The sequence below is a fragment of the Rhizomucor pusillus genome, assembly GCF_041956525.1.
Source record: "Rhizomucor pusillus strain CBS 183.67 unplaced genomic scaffold VTP01scaffold_2, whole genome shotgun sequence".
Taxonomy (NCBI): Eukaryota; Fungi; Mucoromycota; class Mucoromycetes; order Mucorales; family Lichtheimiaceae; genus Rhizomucor; species Rhizomucor pusillus.
Genome location: NW_027192144.1, coordinates 594,216 through 609,949, shown reverse-complemented (window position 1 = coordinate 609,949; position 15,734 = coordinate 594,216). Strand labels below are relative to the sequence as shown.

Genomic DNA, 15,734 nt, shown 5'->3' with positions numbered 1-15,734 from the left:
CAAAAGCCCTGCAGATCATACATCCATGCAGATCTGATCTGCACTGACCGACTTGCAAAGTTGCAACGTCAAGATGCTGCGTCGTAAACATTGCAATCTCGTGTATACATTCGTATGTATTTAGAAAACATGTTAATATATGTACAAATAGGAGCAAGTAAGGGAGAAATATGAAAATTAGAACGAAAGAAACTGAAAACATATGACGTTGTCAAGGTTGATACGGAGGAGGTGGCGGTGCAATGATGTCTTGCTGGGGTTGCTGTTGTTGTTGATAAGGAAGAGATGAAGGTGAAGGTGGTGGTGCTTTTCGTCGTTGCTGCTCCAGTAATTGCCATTGTAACTGTTGCTGTTGCATAAGCGGCGTTTGGTCTGATGTACGTAGCCTGACTTCTTCGGCCGGCCTTATATCGTCAGCGCAAGAAGAATTGAAAAATGCTTGTTGGAAAGCAGCGAAGCGCAGAGTAGATAGCGTTGCAGCTTTTTCGTGCTCGTTGCTAGCCTTTCGTCGTTTTCGAAACAGCACAAAGGCAAGGATACCGACAATCGATGCTACAGCAATGCCAACTATGACGATTATTAAGTGGATGACGTTGAATGCTGTGCTGTGATCGTGGACGGTACTGAAATTTTGTCCGTGGTCCCGTTTACTTAGAACCAGTTTCTGCCGTGAGCTGGCGACGCACATCGAGTGTTCACATGATCCAGATAGGCACTGAATAGATGAACGGCACGGCGAACCGATGTCCCGCTGTGGTAGACAAATCAAGGTATAAGCTGAGCAGTATAAATTGGGTCCACACGTGCTGTCGTGCTCGTCAAGCGTTGATGATAGGTGACACGGTTGTCCGAGAAAGTAGGACTGCTGAAGATGATGAGAAGGAGAAGAAGGATTGTTGAACTGTATGAGATTTCTGTTATTATTCAATACGGCGTTGTTACTCCTTTCTAGTTCGGATCATACGGACTGCTATTTTTTGTGTAATGGATAGAAGGATGATGCTTACTGTGGGGGAGCTATTGTGGGGGGCTGATTACAACGTTTAGCTTCTACGCTGCTGAAAATGGTGGCTAGCAGGAGGACAGCAGCAGCAACGGCGCAGCGAATGTTACAAAAAGCGAATCGAGTCATAGCATGCCATGTAAAAAGCAAGGAGAACAAAAAGGCTTGAAAAGCAGATAAAGAGAGGACTCCTTTTTATACGAGGATAATGGAAATGGAATCAAAAGATGCTACCGACTGACCATCTTAGCAAGCGGTCAGGGCGAAGAAAGGACAGAAAATTCGCGGGGTCCAAAGACGGAATTGAAAGGAAGGCACAGAACGTCAGGAAAAAACGCCGAGGCGATCTAATTTGCTCCTCTTCGCTTTGTTTTCCTTTCCATCTTTTACTGCTGGGAAACTATTGTTATTTTAAGAAAACAAACAATAACAATATCTGTGCTCTCTTACGCCATCTGGTTGAGATGGTAAGGTGGATATTTGCTTTGCGCAAAGGTCATCAGACGCTTCACAGCCTGAATCCACTTTCGAGACGTCTCATCGTTCAAAACGTGTGCCACTTGTGAGGAAAAAATCTTTTCTCGCGCAGAACGTTCGTGAATGCTGCACAGAAAAATGAGCAATCCTAGTCCAGCAGGAACGTCCATCCAGACAACACTTACCCAACCATGGTCACACCAATAGGCCAAGGAGCATTTCCGATCGACAGCTGGAGGTACGAATCCTGGGCATCCCGGTAACGCCTATTCTGCATATGGTGGGTAATTTCGGCTACACGAGCAAGAATATCTGGCTCCAGTGTCTAAATGTAACAATGCCCAGACTAAGCAATTCTAATTTCATTTGACTATACACTACACTCTGAGCACTTACTCGTTTCTTCAGCTGACGCAACAATGGCTTTATATGTTCCGCGGCTTGTTTCTGCACGACTGCCGCGCGCTTGCCTTGACCACTCTGCTTCTCTTCTGCCGGTCGAGCATCCATTGCTTCTTCCCACTCATCCATCGTGTGCTGTAGCACTAAATTTAGTAAAATGCTGCAATGTACATCTAGCACGAAACTCTTTGATACGTACAACAATGTATGTGTAGATCTGCATATACAGCCTGTCTATGTCGAGCTGCAGGAGTTTCAGATCGATATCTTCTACCACAAGATCTGTCTTGCGTTTCTTTTGCGATTTCTTTTCGTCCACTACGCCTCCCTTCTGCTTTAGCACTTCCAACCGCATGCCTTCCTCCATTTCTTCCAGTTTGCGCATAAAGTCGTTTCGTTGACCCTGCATTTTAGTTAGCATCTACCTTGAGTTTTCCCAGTGAGTCCAGCTTACCTCATCTGACTGCTCCTCCATCAGTTCCAATGCACGCAAACGGATTCTGCACTGTTTATCGGTTTCAGCGAATAAGCGGATCGGTTGGCCTTTCGCACGCAAACGTCGAACAACTTCTTCTCGTGGTATACTGAATGCTTCCATCTGTTCTTCCTACATATATCGAGAGTTAACGCTGTAATCTACAACTTAAATATGATTCTTACGTACTTGATCCGCTTCTGTATCTTCCTTTTCTTCCTTTGTCTGTGCTTTCTCCTTTGTTTGTCGTTCCTCCTGTAAAATTTGGTGTGTGAGTGCTTTCAACAATCGTTTACTCGGTGTATATCGTTACCTCTTCTTGCTGACGTTTGCGTCGTCTCTGTTAATTCACAAAAGTCTGTGAGAATTGTAACCTCGAGTTAACGCTGTGAAAAGATCTCATACCTCCTCCTCTTTACGGATTCGTTCTTCCTCCTGTTTTCGGTATTCTTCTTCTCGAATGCGCTCAAGCTCAGCTCGATTGACGTTATTTTTTTTTCTTTTCTGATCCATTTGTCAGCGATTCAATAGTTTTGCGCTTTTTTGATATCTCGGCATTGATTGCGTTTTGTAAGAAGTCCATGATTGCTGGTTTGTGCGTGTATGTGCTGCAAAAAGAAGAGAAGCTTCAAATCCCAATCCCGACGTTTTTGTGGACCTGCCGGCATTTGCCCGCATTATTGATACTGTTACTCTCTGCATAAGAAATGGCCATCAATACAGACATTTGCTTGAAAATATATAATATGCAATTGTATCCCGTGTGTCATTGAAGATTTCTAAGCATATGTCTAGCTACTCCAAATGCTATGCCAACAAATGCTGCCTCCTGCGAGGCACTGACGATCGGATGATCTCTCTTCCGACCCTGCTTGCAATTTACCGCTCAAGTGGTACGAAGCACAGGCATATTATCTTTCTCAACAATAACCCGTCCATCGCTGGCCTTCGCTTGATGGACATTTCAGAATGAAGTACGTGGAAGTGTGCAAAGCTCTTTACGACTACGAAGCACGTACTCCAGACGAGATAACGATCCATGAGGACGACATTCTCTACGTCGTCGAGAAAGAAGACGACGACTGGTGGCGGGCAGAGTTGAAAGTGAACGGAGAGCCAGGACTTACTGGCCTCGTCCCGGCAACTTATCTTACAGAAGCAAGTACTTTACTCTTTCGAGCGTCTACTGCAAACGTGCTTATAAGTTACAACAATAATAGTGCGAACCCGTCGGTCGAGTCGAAGCAGAATACGACTACGCTGCACAGCACGAAGAGGAACTCACGTTCGCCGAAGGAGATACAATGCTCGTTCTCGAACGTGACGATCCAGACTGGTTACTCGTTAAAATGGAAAAAACTGGCGAGATTGGACTGGCACCGGGCAATTATGTTCGTGACATTGATGGACAAGGACAGATGTCTGCTATTGGCCAGCAGCAGACACAGGAGGATATAGAGGAAGAGCACTACGAGGATGCTGTATCTTCGCCGCAGTATGAGGAGCCAGAGCCGGAGGTTGCAGCAGGAGCGGCAGCTGCCGCTGCATCGCCACCTGTAAGCACACCAACACCTCCTTCAATAGTAACACCCCCTATCGTCACGCCTGTAAACGCTCACGCGGTAAGTACTAATCGAATGGCGTTCTCCTAACAGTCGATCGTGACTCTAAGCTGGCCTTGTTGCAGACTGGAGCGAGAGCTGTGGAACCAGACGACGCACAGTCGTGGACGGTGCACGATTATGATCCTGCTAAAAAGAAGAAGAAAAAGAACAAAGGAAACCTTTTGATCGGAAATGGCATGATTTGCTATGGCAGCGAAACAGACAAGACATTGCCTGTTCAAAAGTACTCTATTCTGGATGTAACAAAATATTTATTTGATGGCAAGAATCTCCACATTGAAATTGCTGGTCCTCGGCCGTCCACGCTCGATCTGCAGGCAGCATCAAAGTCAGAGGCCAAGGCTATTCTTGTCAAAATCACTGATTCTAGAAATATCGCGCAAAGAGCAGCAACGCACGTGAGGTCTCCGCAAGAAAGTCACGTCGAAGAAGCAGATCGTTACGATCAAACGCGAGAGCAGCAACCAGCAATGCCACCTCGTCTAGTCCCCGCAGCAGAGCCGGCCTGTGAGCCCCGATGGGGATTTGTTTCGTATAATTTTACAGCTGAAGCTGGGGACGAGATTGATGTTCAGGAAAACGAACAAGTTTTGGTTATCGACCATGTCCGGGATGATGGATGGTGGCAGATTGAGAAGACAGACGGTAGACAAGGAATTGTTCCATCATCGTACGTCCTACTTAACGAGGATTACGACAACGATGCCGAGAGAAAACGTGAAGAAGAAGAGAAGCAGCGTAGAATACTGCTGGAGCGTGCAGAGGAAGAAGAGCGGCGTCGACAAGCTGAGGAGGAAGAACGCCGGCGTCGTCAGAGAGAGGCCGAAGAAGAAGAGCGACGACGTCAGGAAGAGGCACAGAGACGCGAGGAAGAAGAGCGTAGAAGAAAGTTGCAAGAGGCAGCTCGCCGAGCAGAGCTTACGCGCCAGCGGCAGATTGAGGAAGAGAACCGGAAGCGTGCCGAGGCAGAACGACGCCGATCAACAGTAAGTTTTAAAACATTTTCATCAATCGAAATTTCATGCTCATCTGTCTAGAACTTGCAACGGACTGCAACTTTGCCTGAACAAGGTTCTGGTTAGTACATACAGTTCGATTCTCGTCTATAACGTACATATGCTGAATATTTCCTTTTGCAGATGCTCGTGCAAGCGGCCTTTCAAGATCTCAAAGTGTGTCGGCCAGTAACCAGGATCTACCTAGTAAGGTGCTAACTGAAAATATATCCAGTACAAAATAGTAACTCCTCGATTTAAGAACCTGACATGACCAGGGTACGAACCTGGACTGACCGAAGCGGCGCGTTCAAGGTCGATGCACAATTTTTGACATTTTATGACGGCAAATTCCGTCTGCACAAGACAAATGGCGTCAAAATCGACGTCCCGGTGGAGAAGATGAGTTTGGAAGACGTACAATGGGTCGAAAATCACCTCGGACGAAAAGTTACCAATGCTTCAGGCGCCATTCCTGACGATGAACCAACTCCACCTATGCCTCCTCGTCCGCAGGCAGGTGCGGCAGCTGCCGGTCCATCAACATCTAAACCTGCCAAGCAGGAAAAGAAGGTGAATCCCAACTGGGATTGGTTCGACTGGTTTATGATGATCGGTATACCAATGGAAGCTGCACTCATCTATGCGTCAGCCTTCAAAGCCGATAAGCTGGATGATAGCGATATACCAAATCTCACTCACAAGCGTATGAAAACGCTCGGAGTCAAAGAGAAACATGTGCAACGGATAGAACGGTACATAGAAAATGAGAAGCCAGAACCTCCATCGGACAATGAAGATGAACAAGCCGAGGAGCAGCAGACAAAAGGAGGTCCATCGAAACAACAGGCGCATTTAGAAAGCGATGAAGAATTAGCACGAAGATTATATCGTGAATGGAACGGACAAGAAGCTCCCAAAGCAGCAAGACCGAAACCATCCAAATCTGCTCCGAAAGAGATCCATCCTGATTTACTCGAGTTTATCGGCACACAGTTCACTGCAGATACACCTTCTTCTGACAAAGCGCCTACGAAGGGTGCAGCACCGCCAGATAACCTTATTGGATTTGACGATGATGCATGGACTCCACGCGAGGAAGCCAAGCGACTACCATCCACAAACGTCGCAAAGCAACCGCAATCACCACTTCAGCCCGTGCAGGCTGCCCCAACCGGTGTTTCCCAGCCTGCTACAGTGACACCTCCTCCTCCTGCTCCGCCTGCTCCACCAGCAGTTCCTCCAGCACCTGTTCCTCCTCCTCCTCCTCAACAACAACAACAGCAGCAGCCGCCTCAGGCACAAGTTCCAATACCTCCTAGACAACGACCCGTGTCCACTTTGAAGCATACAGCCGATCCTACCTTGAGTCACTGGCAGCAGCAGACAGGTACCAATCAGTCTCAACCACAGCCATCGACTGGACAATTACAAGGTCAGCCAACTGGATCCGTTCAAGTGCAGCAACCATCTTTGCAAATGCTGCAACAACAGCAGCAGCAAATACCTATGCAAACAGGTGCTCAAATGGATAATTTCGCTGTTACTGCTGCTGCTCCACAGACTCAAACATATTCACAACCTCCATCAAACACGATGAGTCCTCAGTACGCTTTCCCTCAGCAGCAGATGATGCAAGCAACGGGCCAGCAATTTATGCACCAGCAACAGCCGCCGCAATGGCAGCAGATGCCCATCCAGGCACAAATGACCGGATTCCAAGCACCCCAGCAGCAACAACAATTTGCTCAAGTCACTGGCTTCCAGCAGCAACCTCATGTCCCTATGCAAGCTCAAATGACTGATATCCAGCAGCAACCCCCGCAACAGCAACCATTTTCCATGTACCAACGGCAGCAGCAGCCGTCCTGGCAAGGCGCCGTGGCCACAGGATACCAGCAACCCATGACAATGAGCCAAGTACCGCTGTCCTCCATCCTACCGCAGCCGCTTGTGCCTGCACCAAATCAAAGAGCAAGCTTGGTCAACACTTCTCAAATGGGAGTCAGTGTTCAGCCGACAGGTATCCGCAACTGGCAGTCAGCTAGTAAGTATTTTAAACGATGCACAAAGTTAACTATGTACTCAAAACTCTGTTACAAAAAGCACCGGATAATCCATTTGGATCACCTCTGGACAGCACTGTCGCCCCGCTAAGCCCTCAGCGTACCGGTGTCCAGTTCTCTACACCGAACAGCAACATGTTTACTCAGAGCCCATTGCAGGGACAACCTACAGGCTATTTGCAACCGCAGATGACCGGTGTGCCAAACAACAACAATATGTCGGGTAAGTAGATAACTGAAGATGAACTTCGGATTTGTAGTAACCAGGTTTACACGGCTTAGATTCTGTGGATCGATACGCTGCATTCAAGAATTCAAGCACAATGTCTCAACCTTCGATATTCACTCTAGCGGGATCGATGGCATGTGAGTAGCTCTTGCAGATACTGTGCATGCAACGACCAAGATATTAATCGTTTAATGCATATAGATGCCCAGAGTTCCTTCCAAAAAGAACATAGATGGTAAAATGTCCCACCAGTCCAGCGTGTGTCAATTGATGACCTCGTTTTACATCTATATATATATTTCTTTCTTTCTGGCAATCGTTTTGGTCTCGCTTGTCTATTACCACAAATATAATATACAACCACAATTATGTCTTCTTGTTCTTCATAAAGTTCTGTGCGCGGATAGTTTCTCGGTTCTGTTTTCGGTGGTACTGCCGGTTGCTAGGTTTGGAGGTCTTTTGTTTCTGTTTCTTCTCGTCCAACAAATCCCAGAGCCAGTCAGGGTATTCGTTGTCGTCCAGAGCGACCGGGTCTTTGCCGTCCTTCAAATAATTGATGCCTTTTAACACTGTTCCTTTGGGTACCGATGATGGTTGTCGCTGTGGTGCCGGTGCAACGCTGCTGCTACCGGAATCTGTCATAAGCGGATATAAGTTTCCTTACAATAACACCTGCTGTGAATCCGGTTCATACCCTGTACATTTCTCGATGCAGCTGTGTATGCAAATGAGCGAATGAAGGAGGGTCGTTTCGTAGAAGCAAGCAGAGATCGCGCTAACAGCATTTGTGGGTCTCTATAAAGAATGCGAGCAGGGCGGAGGAGGCCTGTCAACTTTCTGGAATAAGCCTCAAAACTTCCTGGCCCCTCCGACCGCATTTCCCTTTCGCATTATTTTCACTTTTAACTTTGTGTCATGTCACAGATCCCTGACGATGTCGCAGTGGCGTTGGCAGCAGTGACCCAGAATGATTCAAATATGCAGACTGACTCGGCACAGACCGTCGTCCAGCAGCACGCCACAGTTTTGAACAACGAGATCAAGCAGGAGATGTCGATCGTACCCGAGGTAATACACACGCAAGAGTTTATCGTTATGCTTTGGGATACTGAGTGACTTTAGGCATCCGAGAAAACAGATACCCATATGGAGGAGAAATCAAAAGACAAGTCATCAGAGGTACGCAGCTGGGATCTTTGTTTCCTTTCATTTCGTACATGGCTAACCAGTTTTTCCTCAGGATCTACTCGATAAGGCTATCAAGGGCGAAAACGAGCAAGATGGTTACGAGAGCAGTGACTTGTCATCCAGCAGTGAAGACGAGAGTGATGAAAGCGAGGATGATCAGAATGATGATGATAAAAAGTGAGGGAGCAATTTTACGAGTTAATGCATGAGAAAAAAAATATTCATTGAAAATATCTATGAATCAGCAAGCAGGAAGGCGGCTACGATGATGATTATTACGATGATGACGAGAACGGGAAAATGGATCTCAACGCTATACCAAAAACCGCCCACGAAATTACGGATTTTGTCATCGAAAAGCCCAATTTTGAAATTTTGCCAACCACGGAACTCGTTTTCATCGGCAATATCTATGAAATCCTGGAGAATGTCATTGTAGTACAAAGCATGTCTGAAGCAGCTTTTGTGCTTGATAGTGAAAGTCTGTTTACGTACGAAGATCGAGAAATTATGGGCGAGGTAAAGAATCTACGATGCCCTATCCTGAATCATCACGTTGACGGTGGTAAATTCTAGGTGTTTGAAACGTTTGGCCCAGTAAGTCGACCATTCTACTCTGTGCGGTTCAACACTGCCGAAGAAATCGATCGAGAGCGGGCAAAAGTTGGATCTCGTGTATTTTACGTACCATCGTACAACAAGTCAGCGTTGGTGCAAGTCGAGGAGTTGAAGAAAATGAAATACACCGATGCAAGCAATGCCTTTGATGAAGAAGTAGAAGAACACGAGCGCGAGTTCTCAGACGACGAGGAAGAGCTCAGTTATCGACAAATGCTAAAGCGAAGCACAGCAAAAAGCAACAGACAACAGCAGCAGCCTCGCCAACAGCGACTTCGACGTGCACCGCTTCCGCCAAAAGATGATGATGATTTCGACGCTGCTTTGGCAGCTTACGACGCGAGCAAAAATACGCAGTCGCAAGCGCAATCATCTGGCAGACAGATGGTCAGCTATGATGAAGACTTGTAGGTTTTAAGACAGAAATAACTCTAACGCAGTAAATGCTCACGAGAATTTTTTCCTCCAGCGATGATCCATTTGCTTCATCAGAGCCTCCATTGATGCAAGAGCAACAACAACAACAACAGCAGCAGCAGCAGCAGCAGCAGCAGCAGCAGAAAGCAGAAGCACAAGCGCCAGGACAACAAGAAGCACAGTCATCATCACCCTCAATACCTGTTGCCGTGCAAAACTTCCTCGCTTCATTGTTCAAATCCTCAAAGTAGGCCTGTAGTGACATCATTTTTCATATTTGTACTTTTGCATACCATAAAACCCTTGTGCATTTATTTCTTTCTTGTTCACACACACACACTTGCTCTGTCTATTAATGTCCACTAAACACCGTGTTACTATCCAAGACGTTCCCGAGGAGGAACAGAGACATGCAAATGCATCCTCGACTGAATTTGACCCACTCGGCCAAGCAGCCTACACAGAAGCTCCATCCGAGACAGGTGAAACAGGGCAGGCTGGATGGGTAAGCATTGCTGTTCAAGCCAAGAAATAATCGTATACAGATAACTCAATAAACGACCCCAGCGCGAAATGGACCGCTTGGAACAGCAAGCACGAAAAGAACGCATGAATGATCCTCAAGAGCGTGAGAATGCCATGAAAACAGCGCATATCATTGAGGAACACCTGCAACACTGAAAAACCTGGCTCCACAACGATATGGCTTGCTATCCTATCTGTCTTTTTCTTTTTCAACTTGATCTTGTGTGAATAAATATATATATTGAATATGTATAAAAACAAGTGCAGTGGGGTGGTCTTGGGTTTTGTTTGTGGTGGGAATGTTATGCAAAAAGTCGTTGGTTTTTTCTTCTCTAGGACGAACCGTCAAGGTTCTGGGTATTGTTGTTATTGTTGTTGTTGCTCTCTGAAAATGTATCGTCGTCTTCATCTTCTTCCTCTCCACTAGAATCTAAAGGAGCAGTTTAGTCTTGACCAGCCTTGCCATATTCAAATCCATGTTTGCTTACCTTGCTCTTGGTACTGGGCTAGCACCCTGCCTTGACCCTTAAATTCAAAGTTGAGAGCCGCTCGCCCTTGTTCAATCATTTTCTCAGTCATGCGACATAATCGAACAAAAGCCTCGTCCTTTTCCCAATCATCCTCGTCTGTCAACTAGATACGAGTTGCGTGTAAGCAATCATAGAGGATTATGCTAACTATTTAAAGTCATGTACCTGCTCTTTTGTCGCGTCCGCTAGCAAGACCGGTGCTACCACTACCTCTTGAGGATCACTTTGGACAACCGTGAGCAGTAAGATCTTAACTATATTTTCTTTTGTGCCTGTTTTACCTCGATATTTGCTTCTTTAATTTAGCTACCTGTGATGCTTGCTTGCGCACCGTGGCCTCCAGCATTGCGTTTACCGCTAGCAAAGATTGGTTGGATATTTCAAGATCTGCAATCTAGAGAGATCCGATTAGGAAAATATTCTCGAGTTCATTCCAAGTTCCAACTTACCTTGCGGTTTACTCTGGCCTCGTTCACTACAGGATCATCGCTATCTGAAGCATCCTCGTCATCTTCATGTTGGTTATCGTCTTCCTCAAAACTGTCATCGTTTTCTTCTTCCTCGTCGTCCTGGTCATCATCAGTTTCATCACTCGGAAACATCGGTTCGTCTACTTTGACATTTTCTGGCATCAACAACGGCATCGAACTCGAAGTGGGTGTAGAAGAGTGTGGCGGCCAGTTGACGGGTTTGGCGATAGGCATGAGTACTGAACGCGCTCTGTATCCATCGCTGCTGCTGCTACTGTTTGACGGACGCCGAGAAGGCCGTTGTAAACCTGCAACGGGCAACCTCGGTTTGTATATTTCAAAGTGCGGTCTAGAGTTTGCTGGAGGTTGTGGTGGTGGTATCGGCGAAGAAGGAGGTGGTGGTGAAAGTTTACGTCTTTGCGGGTGTGAAGAAGGTTGTTGCGAGGGAGGATGGTAAATGTTGATGATAGGTTTAGAGCCATCGTGGATCCGGCTTGAGACTCTAGGTTTACGAGTTGTTGTAGTCGTAGTAGGTGGTGCACTGGTGTAGCTAGCTACTGAATGGACAGAGGATGCCCTCGATGCTTTGCCAGGCGTAAAGCTGTGAGTTGGCCGAATGATGTTGACAGCCTTGGGCTGCGTCGTTTCCTTGGCCATGGAGGCAGGGCGCTTTCTGTTGTCGTAAGGACCTTTGCCAAACTCCAAAGCTGTACAACGTGGAGCAGGGAAGAAGAGAAAAATCAGCTCGTGGGTGCCCGTGCAAACTGCCTTTTGCTTATCACGGGCCTGTCCTCCTCCGCGCACCTTCTCGAAAATCACTTGAAGTATATATCAAGGTACATCCAGAGATATGAATTTTGTAAACACTGTACCGGCTGCTTTGTTTGGAAGATCATTTCGGAGGCATATATTCATTGTCTGCTTTGATACAATGATGACTATTATACTGATACGGATCCTCGACTGCAGCAACAGGCGTCTGTATTTCTTCTCCTAGCGATTCTTTGCCGAGATGCAAATCTCGATGTCCTTATAAATATCATGGAGTTCTAGTTGGTTTACCTTAAACCCAACGAATCAGAAGTTTGATGTAAAGTACTTAAATAGCAATACCTACAAATATTCAGCTACCACATCTTAAAAGCCATGCGTCTCCAGCTCCTTACGATCATCCTTTCTATGCTAGTCGCCTTCATCTTCCTTAGCTCTGTTCAGACACTTGCCGATTGCGTACAGAACACGTACAAATCGACCTACAATTTCTTACAAATCCTCCCACATGTGTGATAGGATGGCTAACAAGATAGTAATTCTTTAACGCGGGTACAAATGTTTGTGCCGATATATACGTGAATTATAGATGAGGCAGACATTTTTCTCTAATTTAATCAGCAATAATAAAAATGACTTGGAGTTCATTCCGTCGCCTTCATGAAAAACCGATTAACAGAAAGGATAAGTGAAGAAGGCATGGGAAACACAGACGGTTTAAATGCTAAACTCTACCATCGTTTTTAATTGAAAATAAAGGTGTAGTCAAGAACAGTGTCTTGTCTCCTGTGTGCTCATGTAACTCTTTGTCCTTTCTCGGTATTGATCCACTTGATATTGTCACCTAAACAGACGGTCGATCATGGCTCTTTGTTCCTCCTTGCTCAGTCTTTTAATAAAAAATGGGAAAGCGCAAACTTGAAGTATTCATATTCTAGCATGTCGTCACGACCAAGGTATGTTTCAACGGGGTTGCGTAAAACCCTAGACACACATGTAGCTTCTTTGATCCACTAAGCAAATGACTCCCAGGCGTGAGACCTCGAATCCAGAAACACAGTTGGAACTTGCACATATACTACGAGTACCTACCAAGGACTAGTACTTTCGTCCACTTGTCTTTGTCATGAGCGAAATCCTTCGCATTCAACTCCTTTCGGCGAGAACAGTTCCGCAAGGCTCTAAAGGAAGCAGAATTTCCTATTTACGAAAGATGGTATCGGTTGCCAAAGAAGAGCTTTCCATTTGAGTTGACTGATAGTTGTGCATGATAGCCTCCCGATTGGACAGATATTTTGAATAAACGAAATTACAGATATATTTCTTTCTGCCCTCACTGGCAGAAGATCTCTGCAGTTCAACGAGAGGAAGAAGCTCGATGCCGTCTACGAACGTAAAATAGACTTAATTATTGCTTGTCGCGACATGGAGTTCGGCCCGAGCGAATGGAAGAAAAAAATACGCCTGTATCCGTCGCATTGCGCCAGCAGAGCCAGAACATTATGCATGTTTCTCGTATTTTTTTTTCTTCCTTGTTCTATCCCTACTTCGCTCTGTCGTCCTTTACATTAGCCGGCTCATCTGACTTACCTTTTGTACCGCACTTCAACACAAAAAAACACACCACTTGTCAGCTCGGTACATTGTTTAGTGATCTTGTCAAAAATCTTCCTGTGATCGGAAGCTTCTGCTATGTGTACTATCGGTTCCCGAGCCTTTCTTTTCTTGATTGGTCAACGATTGCAATAAGCGAATAAGAGCTGGTATAGGCAATAACGGTTGTTTACAAGACAAAGTTGCGTCTCTGGCGACGAAGGATTCAAGCGTAGGCAATTAAGAATTCACATGAGCAAAGTTTGTGCCAGCTCCTGCATATAAAAACTACCGGATGTGCAAACCAGCATATGATATAAATGGTGTAGATCCAAAAAAGTTAGTGAGGGGTAGAGAGTTATTGATTCGATTACACATTTTCAACAAACATTGATTATGCTAGTTCCGGTTTGGACTTGGTGCAGATAATCACGGTATCGAAACAGCCATTCACGCAGCCGCAGCTAGGCGAAAGTTGAGATTAGTCCTGGAGACTGGAAATAGGTAGAACATTAAAGATGAAACATCTTATGGGATTGCATCGAAGACTTTCAACCACAATCATCCTATTGGAGCGATATCTGAATAGACCATCAATGGAAAGGAATGCATGTAAACGTAAGAAAAAGAAGATGCATTTTGAATGGAGGTTTATAGGAGTGGTACGGGAGAGGAAGTAAGGAATGTTTCCACCTTGGCTAGCAAGTAACATTTAATTCATTAAGCAATCGTTTGCGAGCGTCAATCTGCATAAACCACAACTCGAGGACGCTGTGCTTGCAGTAGCGAAGCGGACCAACTCGCCGGAGAATGGAGGTTAATGAAGGTCAAGCGGGTTTATTCTACAGACTTGGATCAATCATAAACTTTAGCGAACCAAGCGCACGAGTGCAAGAAGCATAAAGGCGCTTGTCAGGCTTAATAAAAGATGCTTAGACGATGTAAACAATATCGGAGGTTTCGCCTTCACGAATCCTTTGAATATCCTTGATATAAAGCTTAGATTCCGTTTTGATGTAAGGGAATTATTTATCCCGGCCCCAATACTTAAAACTGCCGTTTTATTCCAAAATGTGTCCTTCCTTCATCAAGGTAAACCTTTGCTTATGCTTTGACTTTTGGCAATGTTTCTGCTGAAGGAATTACAGCTTATAGAGACATACAGACTTTTTTGTAAATGATTTTCGTGAGAGATTGCTGCTCTTTGATTATTGTATGGGGCCGTCGATCGGATCGGTGAGGCAGAAGCACTCCAAACTGCTATCCGGTTTCCGATAATTTAGTGCTCAAAAGTACTTCTTCTGATATATGTATCATCAGAATGGTGGCCCAATTGTTCTTCGAACATTGTACTGGCTCATTTGGAAGATACGCCGATCATCTCCATGGCTGAATTAAACATTATTTGGATAGGGTCCAAAGTTGAGCCCAGATCGTGTCTCTGCATGGTCTCGATGTCAAGAGACGGCTATTTTTAACGGTCCCGAAAGTTGCTTGCATAAAAACCCGCAATAAGGCGACTCACGGTTTTTTTTTTTTCATACAAAGGTGGCAACAAACAGCCCAATTGGATGTCGGAAGCAAGTTTCCGACAGACCGGTAAGGAGCTTTCCACCGAGACCAGGCACCCGAAATTTGACGCCGAATATTTATTACAAAACGTGTTATCTTTTTCTTTCGCACCCCACCTTTTCTCTTCCCCACCCCTCGCCACGAGACATTTAATTACCCACAATGATAGGCACCAAGTTGCCTCCAGAGATTATCATAACCATCCTAAACCGGCTGCCTGTTCACAAGCTCATCCAACTTCAGCGCAAAGAAACACCCTACGTCGATCAGATACTATTACAACATCCCATCTTCCGCGACCGCCAAGTGTATGTGTGCCTCAGCGGCTGCGGATATCAACCACCTATCGCGATCGGCAAACCTTTGACGCAGGTCGCATTCACATCCAAACATGTCAAGTGTACGCCTTCCAGTTCGCCAACGGACACAGTTTATGCCTTGTATGTGGAGCGTTTGGATCTTTCCGAAATACACGATAATTACTTTGAATTCATGCCGTACCAAGCGAACGGTACGAACTGGGTGCACCAATCACAAGGCAGTACGGACTACATTATGGTTGCAATCGTCCTTGCACACAACGGTATCGTTTACAAGAGGTCCATTCATGCCATTAAGGCCCCACCTAACACCGCTGTAAAGCTGGCGCGGAAAGAAGGCTACTTTGAAGGCAACATCGAGCTAGAATCCAACGAGGGAAATTTTGTACGAATTACGCGCTGCCAAGTCGGTCAACAATGGTTTTGTAGCGAGTACGAGCTGACCTAAAGCGCGCGTC

General features: G+C 45.7%; 8 protein-coding genes across 8 annotated transcripts; 4 read left to right on the top strand and 4 right to left on the bottom strand.

Moving 5' to 3' along the window:
- Positions 1-211: 211 nt before the first annotated feature.
- VTP01DRAFT_4309 (uncharacterized protein) lies at positions 212-1,132 on the bottom strand (the record flags this gene model as incomplete). Its single annotated transcript, XM_069382977.1, has 2 exons — positions 212-914; positions 1,008-1,132. 2 exons carry the CDS (start codon positions 1,130-1,132, stop codon positions 212-214), a joined length of 828 nt encoding a protein of 275 aa, XP_069243724.1.
- Positions 1,133-1,449: 317 nt separating this feature from the next.
- On the bottom strand, positions 1,450-2,870 carry VTP01DRAFT_4308 (uncharacterized protein; the record flags this gene model as incomplete). Its single annotated transcript, XM_069382976.1, has 8 exons — positions 1,450-1,606; positions 1,666-1,805; positions 1,877-2,017; positions 2,082-2,285; positions 2,337-2,489; positions 2,547-2,612; positions 2,671-2,697; positions 2,763-2,870. 8 exons carry the CDS (start codon positions 2,868-2,870, stop codon positions 1,450-1,452), a joined length of 996 nt encoding a protein of 331 aa, XP_069243723.1.
- A 456-nt stretch (positions 2,871-3,326) lies between these two features.
- Positions 3,327-7,511, top strand: VTP01DRAFT_4307 (uncharacterized protein; the record flags this gene model as incomplete). Its single annotated transcript, XM_069382975.1, has 9 exons — positions 3,327-3,515; positions 3,578-3,979; positions 4,045-4,968; positions 5,020-5,059; positions 5,122-5,184; positions 5,240-7,024; positions 7,084-7,266; positions 7,326-7,409; positions 7,474-7,511. The coding sequence occupies 9 exons, from the start codon at positions 3,327-3,329 to the stop codon at positions 7,509-7,511; spliced, it is 3,708 nt and encodes a 1,235-aa protein (XP_069243722.1).
- Positions 7,512-7,638: 127 nt separating this feature from the next.
- On the bottom strand, positions 7,639-8,057 carry VTP01DRAFT_4306 (mitochondrial 54S ribosomal protein mL54; the record flags this gene model as incomplete). The annotated part of the gene is made up of 2 exons (XM_069382974.1): positions 7,639-7,907; positions 7,967-8,057. The coding sequence occupies 2 exons, from the start codon at positions 8,055-8,057 to the stop codon at positions 7,639-7,641; spliced, it is 360 nt and encodes a 119-aa protein (XP_069243721.1).
- Positions 8,058-8,187: 130 nt separating this feature from the next.
- Positions 8,188-9,746, top strand: VTP01DRAFT_4305 (uncharacterized protein; the record flags this gene model as incomplete). The annotated part of the gene is made up of 6 exons (XM_069382973.1): positions 8,188-8,340; positions 8,395-8,451; positions 8,513-8,637; positions 8,706-8,979; positions 9,037-9,485; positions 9,548-9,746. 6 exons carry the CDS (start codon positions 8,188-8,190, stop codon positions 9,744-9,746), a joined length of 1,257 nt encoding a protein of 418 aa, XP_069243720.1.
- A 104-nt stretch (positions 9,747-9,850) lies between these two features.
- Positions 9,851-10,176, top strand: VTP01DRAFT_4304 (uncharacterized protein; the record flags this gene model as incomplete). Its single annotated transcript, XM_069382972.1, has 2 exons — positions 9,851-10,000; positions 10,063-10,176. 2 exons carry the CDS (start codon positions 9,851-9,853, stop codon positions 10,174-10,176), a joined length of 264 nt encoding a protein of 87 aa, XP_069243719.1.
- Positions 10,177-10,352: 176 nt separating this feature from the next.
- On the bottom strand, positions 10,353-11,677 carry VTP01DRAFT_4303 (uncharacterized protein; the record flags this gene model as incomplete). The annotated part of the gene is made up of 5 exons (XM_069382971.1): positions 10,353-10,450; positions 10,509-10,653; positions 10,716-10,773; positions 10,832-10,944; positions 11,000-11,677. 5 exons carry the CDS (start codon positions 11,675-11,677, stop codon positions 10,353-10,355), a joined length of 1,092 nt encoding a protein of 363 aa, XP_069243718.1.
- A 3,441-nt stretch (positions 11,678-15,118) lies between these two features.
- VTP01DRAFT_4302 (uncharacterized protein) lies at positions 15,119-15,724 on the top strand (the record flags this gene model as incomplete). The annotated part of the gene is made up of 1 exon (XM_069382970.1): positions 15,119-15,724. One exon carries the CDS (start codon positions 15,119-15,121, stop codon positions 15,722-15,724), a length of 606 nt encoding a protein of 201 aa, XP_069243717.1.
- Positions 15,725-15,734: the final 10 nt, after the last annotated feature.